Genomic DNA, 8,431 nt, shown 5'->3' on the forward strand with positions numbered 1-8,431 from the left:
TCCAGCAAAATCCCTAGATATGGTTCTCAGTCTCTCCAGAGCAGAGCTACTGGGATGCTACCTCTGAGAGGGTGTGAACTGCTTCCTTTTTTAAGACCTATTCACTGAGATGGCCAAAATATTAAATGCGAGTACTCCTAACTAGGCACTACAGTGAGACTCCAGGCTTGTGGCTCACTGCTGTTTCCTGAGTGCAGTGTCCAGCAAGAGCAGGAGCCTGGGAGAGAACCAGCTGTGGTCCTTTGGGTCCACCAACCCAACGCCCAGGAATGGTGGGACAGGGAATGTAGCTGGGATCTGCCAGGAGGCTGGTCTGAGCCTCAGACCATGCACCCCTGGCTGATGGACCATCAATATCACAGAGGCAATATATTTATGCCAGAAATTATTTTAGAGGTGAGACTTGCACAGTAGAAGATGTTACTGAAACAACTATGCCGTGTTTATAAGCTTTACACACAATCAAGAGCTGTGATCTGTTGAAATGAGATGATGGGGTTTGTGTCATCATTGTGTACTTCCCTGTTGAGCTATTTAGGCTRTGGTCCATCAGCCAGACAAGGTAACAAGCTGGAGTACTGTGATAGCATCTCTGTTGGGGAGAGCATTTCATCCAGCAGCTAGACGTGGTCTTCCACCACAGTGCTGAGTACTGGAACCAGACCATTCTCTCAGAGCCCTCTGGGAGCCATGAGTTTGGGAACGGGCAGTGAGAGAGTGGGGGTAGGATCCCTAGGATCTACCCCTGAATGTGTTGTGATCCAGTGAGAGCATGTCCAGTCCTGTGTGCTGCTGAAATTCAATGTGTACTTGTATGTCCCCATTGGCAGAGGCCTTTGAAAAGCTGGATGAGAGTCCTGGTACAACAGCCTAGACATTCTGGGAGGTGGGATATGACACCGCACAGCCAGAGTGAGCCGAGGTTTGCATAGCATCGGGTAGAGATCAGTGTTGGAGTAATAACCTCTTGAAGACTGCAGGAGAGGGCAGCACAGGAATGGTCACTGCCTGTACATATTGCTTCACCAGCATAAAAAAAAATAACTAGGAAAAGGCAGCAATCTTCACAAGGCAGCCTGCCAAGAGTCTTCTTGCTCAGTGCTGAGGACTGCTGGGTGCTGTGCTCTGGGTGGGCACTTGCTTTCCAGGCAGAYTCCTGGATTTGGACTTGGACATATCCTTTGTGTGAGAAACTGCTGGGTTATTCTGAAAGCTGCTCTTCTGCTTGCAGTCAGAGATGCCACACACTTTATGGGATGTAGAGGCATCTGAAGACCTTCTGCCCTCTCTCTACTCTGTGCATGTCGGACCTTCCAGGGTTCATCTGAAAGCTGTGTTACAGTGTCCCTGCAAACTTCACCCAACAGCTCAACTCATGACCCTCTTGTTTCAGAATGTCTCAAAATCTTAAAACAACCCTGGATGTAACTGGTCCTTGGGGAATCTTTATAAAAATATCAAGTACACAACAGGCAACCCCTCATGGTCATATCTAGTGGGGAAAAATAACTTGCCTTTCTGCCCAAGCTTGCATCTAGCTCTACCCTACAGCCCCATCTCTTAGAGTATGAAGCAAGTCTTTGGCTTGCTGGCGTGCTTCAAACAATAACCCTTCCCAGAACTTGTGTCTAGCCTGCAGTTAAGCTGCTCTTACCACCCAGCTCCAGCTCCCAAGTGGCTCTGGGGGAGGCTCTGTTYGGTTGTCTTTATTGCTTTTCACATGCAGCCTCAGTGCCGGGCAGYGGTGGTGAGTGTCAGTGGTGACGAGCACCCTGAGTGTTCAGCAGTCTCAGAAAGAGCCCAGTGTCCTTGGGCAAAATGTAGCTTTTGTGAGACTGATGGGTTCATTACACACAGCATGTGGCAGGTTTTTTGCCTAGATGATCCATTCAGAGGTATGGATTTCTTTTTTAATTGAGAAAAGTGGGAAAAAAAGACTTAATTCCATTCCACAACTTTGTTTTAGTACAAAATTCCTCAGGAAAGATGGGCATGCAGTTCTCGTTGCTGCATTTCTTCCTAACACAAAGCATTTTGCAGAAGGCATTTTCCTAACGCAGTCCTACCCGTGAACCCAGCCAGGATCACACCACCAAGGAATTGTGGCTTAAACTAATTAAACATGTGAAGCTACACTTGATGATTGTAGGGCTTGAAAGAGTGTTCCCCACTAAGATAGTTGTTTACTGAATTGCTAAACAGCACTTAGAAGCTGCTCCCATGACTTCTAAAAACATTTAAAGGGGCCACATTACAAGGTGTAAGGCAATTAATTATGTATTCACTGAAATGGGTGGGCCAAGGTTTGGAAAGTTGGTCTACCCATCTCAGAGCTGAAAGAACTTTAAAGATAAGTGCCAACTCAATGACTTATTGGGATGTCCTTGTCTATAAAGGTATTTTCCACACCTGGAATTCTTGGTGAGTAATGAGTGCTAGGAAAATATTGTAGGAATACTTCACATAAAATGGGAAAGGAAATAGTTTAGAATGTTACTAGATGAAATGGATGAAAATGAGTAATGGAGAATTTAGTCTGAATTTCAAGAAACTCTGGGACACTGTCATAAATCCATATAACATCCAGTCACAAGTGCTGGGATGCGCGAAAGAAGGCTCCAGTTGTTGGTTTCCTACAGAATCCTGCCTTTAATTTATGAATTAAGGCATATTGAATTAAGCTCCTCATAAATGTAGGAGTTGCTTTCAGGTTGAAGGATTATTAATAAGTAGTGACCTAAATGTAATCAGTCTGTGAATCAAAACTGCTTATCAGTCTTCTGTTGGAAGGAACACATAGGCAAATTGGCAATGGTTTTGGGAGGTGGTTTTACATTAGCCTTTTGCATGTTGAGAATGGAAAGGACCTGTGCCTCTCATAGAGACAATCTAGGATACATGTAGGTGGACATTTATAGATAAAAGCTTGCTCCAGTATTCAAGGTTTTAGTATTCCCTCTTTTAAAATATTTACATATTTATGGTGTCACATTAATAGTAACAAAGAATAAATCCAATCTTTTTTTTTTTCTTTTTTTTTTTCAAGGAAAACAGGGTAGATTTTTCATCTTGAATCTTAGGGTTTTTGCCCATTACATTGAAATTGTGTAGAATTTCTTTCTTAACATGAATCATGATGCTTAGCTTTTATGCAGCATATAATCTCACATGTTCCAATGTTAATTAAATTCCAAAGAAGCAGTTTTCTGATCTCTCCGCAGGGAGCTTGTTTGCCTTAAAATGAAACTACTGGGCTGAGATAGTCTCCACTATACTGGCATTACGTTCACTACATTAACTCAGTAAAGACTTTGGCATAAGACATGTAGCTGAATCTCAGTAATCCCCTTTGCTTATCTGGAAACCCAGGGCTCCTGCACAGTGTCTCATTTGCAGTGAGGTCTTACACTGGTGACTCATTGMGATATTAACCTTTCCACTTGTTATAGCACCCTGAGGTGTTATCCCATCACTCAAATGAGTCACGCAAATAAATGAGCAATGGACACATTGCTGTGCTGTAACTGTTACCAGGCTTTGTTTGCCAAGCCTTCCCTGCACTAGTTAAGAGTTGTTGCACTGTGTCTGTCAGTATTTGATTTTACTTTTCCACGGCCCTTTAGGAAGGGGTTGAAGTCTCAGAAGGGTAGGATGAGGTTAAGGGAGTGTTGGTCCATCAAGAAACAACTTCTGAGTCACAAACAGAGTGTGCTCTCACTTAGCACATAGTCCCAGTAGCAGGAGAGGAAAATGGATAGAGAAAAGCCTGTCACAGTGCTCTAGCTTGTGAGAAACTTGCCCTCTGCTTCCACCAAACCCTCCATTCACACTTGCATTGCTGGTTTCTGTGGGCAACAGCAAATGAAGCGTTGGGAGAGAGATGACATTAAGGYTGCAAGTTCACAAGGAGGCGGTGTGGAAGCAATGATATTTCACTGATTTTGGGTGCCGGAGGGGACAGCTCTGTTCCTTCTAGATAACTGCTGTTGCTTTGTGCTAGGGGAAGGCATGAGAGAGGAGGGATAAAAGATATTTTTCCACCGAACTTATGATTTGAGGTTGGGGGAAAGTGGAAGAAGATTGGTGAGTAGAGGAAGGCTTGCCCTGCTCTTTGGTCACCAGGAGAAAACCACTGAAGTGCTTCTGACYATGTGACCTGCCAGAAGAAGAAGAAGAGCAGGGACTAGTATCCAAATCTTGGCTGCTCCCAGGTCATGGCATTGATAGGAAAAGTACTTGTTTCTGAGGAATGAAAGGATGGGACCGCTTGCCTGTCTTTCCCCTGAACAAAGAATAAAATATGAAATGCTCTTATTCAGGGTGAGGCCTGGACATCTTTGAATCCACTTAGCATTATATGCAGTGTCCACATRCTCATCCTGAGTGCTCTCAAATATTCCCAAAGGTTACCAGCTCAAGCACTTTACTCGAGAGAAAGCCAAGACTTTCACAGGTGGATACAAAGCAAGCTAAACCATCTCTTGGGGTATCCAATGGACTCTATCCAGCCAATTAGTGCATTTGCCTCTCTATTCCCAGCAGTATAAGGTGTAAGGGGAAAGAAGAAATAGGAGAAGGAATAGGAGCTATCGGGGAAAACTAAGGTTAAGACAAAGAGTCATAATCATACCTGGGAAAATATTGCTGGGGTACAGAGGAGAAAAATAATTGTAGGATGCATCAAGAAGACATATCACTTTTCTGGCATATATACTATGCACAAGTGCCCTGTGTCTGTGCAGAGGCTGGGCCTGGCCAAACACTGTTCTTTTTCTGTCCAGTGATGGGCTGAAATCCCTAAGAGACAGGTCCCAAGAACCTAGGAATTCTTGAGAGTGTGAGGGAGAGGACATGCACGTGGTCTAGAGGGGTAGAAGGAGTCCTTTGAAGATGCCTGAAATCTCACTGACCCTCCCTAGCCCTCCTGCACATATGGGGTGCACCACCACCATCTTAGGACTATGCTTGGCAACTAAATTCAATGATGTTTCCACAACTTTGAGCTCGTTTCTTAATACTACTACTGCTGTTACTTGTTTCTGTTCTTGCTGCTTGGGACTGGTACTACATTTATGCAGAAGCATCCATGGTTGCATGGGAAGATATTTATACCTCTCATAAATCTTGAAGTTTTGAGGGCATTTTGGAAATAATTCCCAAGAATAGATCACATTTCTCTAATCCTTGTTAGCATTCTATCTTGAATGGAACTCTTAAAATTCACGTTGTTATGAGGTACTGCTAAACTAGGGTCTTAGTCCTTTACCAAATAAAGTCATCAGAATCAATGTTGGATTAAAGTAAAAGCACAAAATTTAGTCTGTTGACATTTTTATAAGGCACTTGCTCTCTTTCAGGTCACCTGAGTTTGTTCAAAAAAGATAAAGATGTTACACTGCTGGAACAGGTGAAAGTACCCTGAATCCAACAATGTTTGACAGAACACATATAAAGAACAGGTCTTTTGACAGCATGTTAGATGACAAGATGCAGGAAGAGCTTTGCTGATGATTGAAAAACTTCTCACTTTGCATTCAAGGACCTTTTTGGGYGAACCTTTGCAATCAAACAGGCAAAATACAAATTCTAACACATGTATATCGTACTGGAATAATTAAAATTTACAGCTGTGGCCAGAAACTTTCCTTTCAAACGCCACCTCCAGAGCACTCACATTTGCCATAATCAGAGAAATGGAAGCAAGGAAAAGTGTAGGTTTGCAGTCCATTAACACGAATAAGAAATGCATGCTGCAAAACATCCCTCTCAGTACAAGTACCAATAACTCAATTTGGAATAACTTGTGGTTACAGTGATTTGCTTTTAAGCAACTGAATTCAAATATGTAATACAGCAATAGTGGGAAATGGTTTAGATTAGGCAAATAAAGTAAAAATCATTTCTGAATATATTTTTATTTAATTTTCTCATTGTCACAAGCTCAGAGCTTGAGGTYGCAAAGAGCTAAGCAGCTCTTGGGAACTACTAAATACTTTCCAGTCCTACCACATATAGGAGGAGACTGAGCAGTTTTCAGAGCATTTTAGAGAAAAACAGTTTATATATGAGAAGCAGACAACAAAATTTACGGGGCAATTGTGTCAGAATTGCCATGCGGGCATTGAAATTCATTTTTGGAACATGGATATACCACCTCAGACCTAAGGTCTGCTTGGCCAAATACCATATTTCATAAACTCTTTCAGTTCCCTCCACCTTCTCCAGACTTCCCGTAYCTTAAATCATACTGTCCGATATGAACGTGGGGAACAACTGAGCCYCAGCCCGGAGAGCTCCATGATGGACCTTCCTCCATCATTTATGTCCCTCTGTTCCTCTCCATCAACCATTTATTTTTTTCATGTGAAGGCCTTTGCTCTTATGCCACAGTTTAATTTCCTTAAAAAGGAAAAAGAAATTGAAATTAAAAATAGTTGACATTGTCAAAACTTCTTTAGAAATCCAAGTAAATTCCATCATTTTTTATATCACGCTTACTCATTTGCTATAAAGCACTTCAAGAGAAGTAGSCTTTGCACTGCCAGAATGGAGTGCCACATTCCCTATAGCAATTTTATTCTTTTAGCGGCTCTTTTGACTTGTCTCCCTTATTCCTGAAGCAAGGATCCCGAGTGTAAGTACATTATCTCTACATTTAATGTCTCAGAAAGGTTTGTTGCTTTTCATTAATTGTGAAAATTAGCCTTTTTCCCTCCTTGTGTTTCAGGATACTGAAAAAAAAAAGAAAGATAGAGACTGACTGCAATAAGAGGATATACAAATCTGCTATTAAAAAGCACTACTGAGTCAAATAGGCAATTAAGGAGAAAAGTAGAAAGCATATGGGCTTACTTTTTTCTTAGTCCATAAAAGTCTCTTTTCTATAGTAGAGGCTGCCATATTAACAAACATATGATATCTTGAGATCCAATTTACTGAGGGCTTGAACCAGAAGAAATCACTATGATCTTAATGGAATGGACTTAATGATCTTCATGGAATGGACATTTTACCCTCATCCGGCAGCTCTTGGGTGAATGAGACTGTTTCTATTTTCAATAAAAGACTTTCTAGAGAAGGAATATTTAATAATACCTTCAATAAAGTCTGACTCCACTTACTATCACTACCACTTACTACCACCACACTTACTACCACTATTAATATGTATTAATAAGTTAAATGACAGTAATACTGTTCATTCCTTTAAGCGTTTTGATGAAAGTTTTAAAGTTTTAAAGCTGGATGCAGTTCTCCAAAGATCACTAACCCTCAAAAGACTCCTCAGGTCCAAGTCAGTCCTTACTTACTAAGGTCAGTGGCAGTTTTGATTAAAGGAAAGACTTTAATCAAGTGAGAACTGCACAAATCCTTCTTGATTCCTTTTGGGAAAAATCCTCTAAATTCAAAAGAAACAAATAGTATGTGGTAGAGACAGGGCTCAGGAAGAGAGAATTGTTCTGTGCTCTTCGGTGCCCTGAGGGAACAACAACCACTGCCATACTCCCTTTTTTTTTGCCTAATTTTAATTTTCCCAGTTCATTTCTGGAAGAATGCTGTATAGAAATCCTGTGCATTTTGCCTCCCCAGAGTTAGACATTTGTTTCTACTGTGTCAATGAGAATCTGCAATTTAGAATAAGAAACTTGAAACATGAGTTGGCTCCAGTAGAAACCCACAGAAACTGGTCATCTGTGTGCATTACAGCACTCTCAGATCAATAGTAATTCAGGGACACAGAGTGGCGTATCATCAACAGAGAAATATTTTAAAGCTTGATTAGTTGTGATCCTTTTTTTCCCATCGGGACCGCAGTGCAATCTATCCTTATAAAGMTGTGGGATCTGAAAGCCTGAGGCAGAACAACCCTTGTTTTCACAGGAGAAGCTTCTCTAAGATGCAAAAGCTTTTACGTCTTCAGCCTTTCTTCTAAAAGCTCTCTCTCCTTCATTAAAATAATAGAGAATTTAGAATGGCATTAACATCGCAGCCTCTGCAAGGTAAAAAGAGATGCAAAAAAATATTTTGGGCAGTCTTTCCTCATGCTTGCTTCATCCTGTCTCTTGTGATCTATGCTTTTCTTGGGGCACTCATGTTCTCCCATATTGAAGGTAACCGGAAAGTCAATTCAAGTGAAGCATATAGGAATTTTCTGCAGGGTCTGTGGTCCATCTCCAAAAATTTATCAGGTATGTACAGGGAGTTACTCATTGCTTTTCTTTTTGAATGTGGTATTTGTCTTTCAAACACATTCATCAAAATAATGACAGTTGAGCATGAAACCAGGATTTTCTCTGTGCTTAGCTAATAACCGATACTGTTTGCTTATCTCCCTTCACTGTGATTTTGTCTTTGCAAGCTTCCTTGGTCCCTGCCTTCCTGCACAAAGATATTTTTTCCTGAGGTGCCTGTGCTCTTTCTTTTTCTTTTT

At 41.4% G+C, this 8,431-nt stretch overlaps 1 protein-coding gene across 1 annotated transcript in view; it reads left to right on the top strand.

The window, feature by feature from the left end:
* Positions 1-7,972: 7,972 nt before the first annotated feature.
* KCNK18 (potassium two pore domain channel subfamily K member 18) overlaps positions 7,973-8,431 on the top strand; it is a 5,149-nt gene continuing 4,690 nt past the window's right edge. The window contains exon 1 of the mRNA XM_026050501.1: positions 7,973-8,189. Coding sequence (XP_025906286.1) covers positions 7,973-8,189 — 217 coding nt within the window. The remainder of the gene's footprint in view (positions 8,190-8,431) is intronic.

Source organism: Nothoprocta perdicaria, unplaced genomic scaffold (genome assembly GCF_003342845.1).
Source record: "Nothoprocta perdicaria isolate Ctin4 unplaced genomic scaffold, notPer1 scaffold_7, whole genome shotgun sequence".
In the NCBI taxonomy this organism is placed as follows: domain Eukaryota; kingdom Metazoa; phylum Chordata; class Aves; order Tinamiformes; family Tinamidae; genus Nothoprocta; species Nothoprocta perdicaria.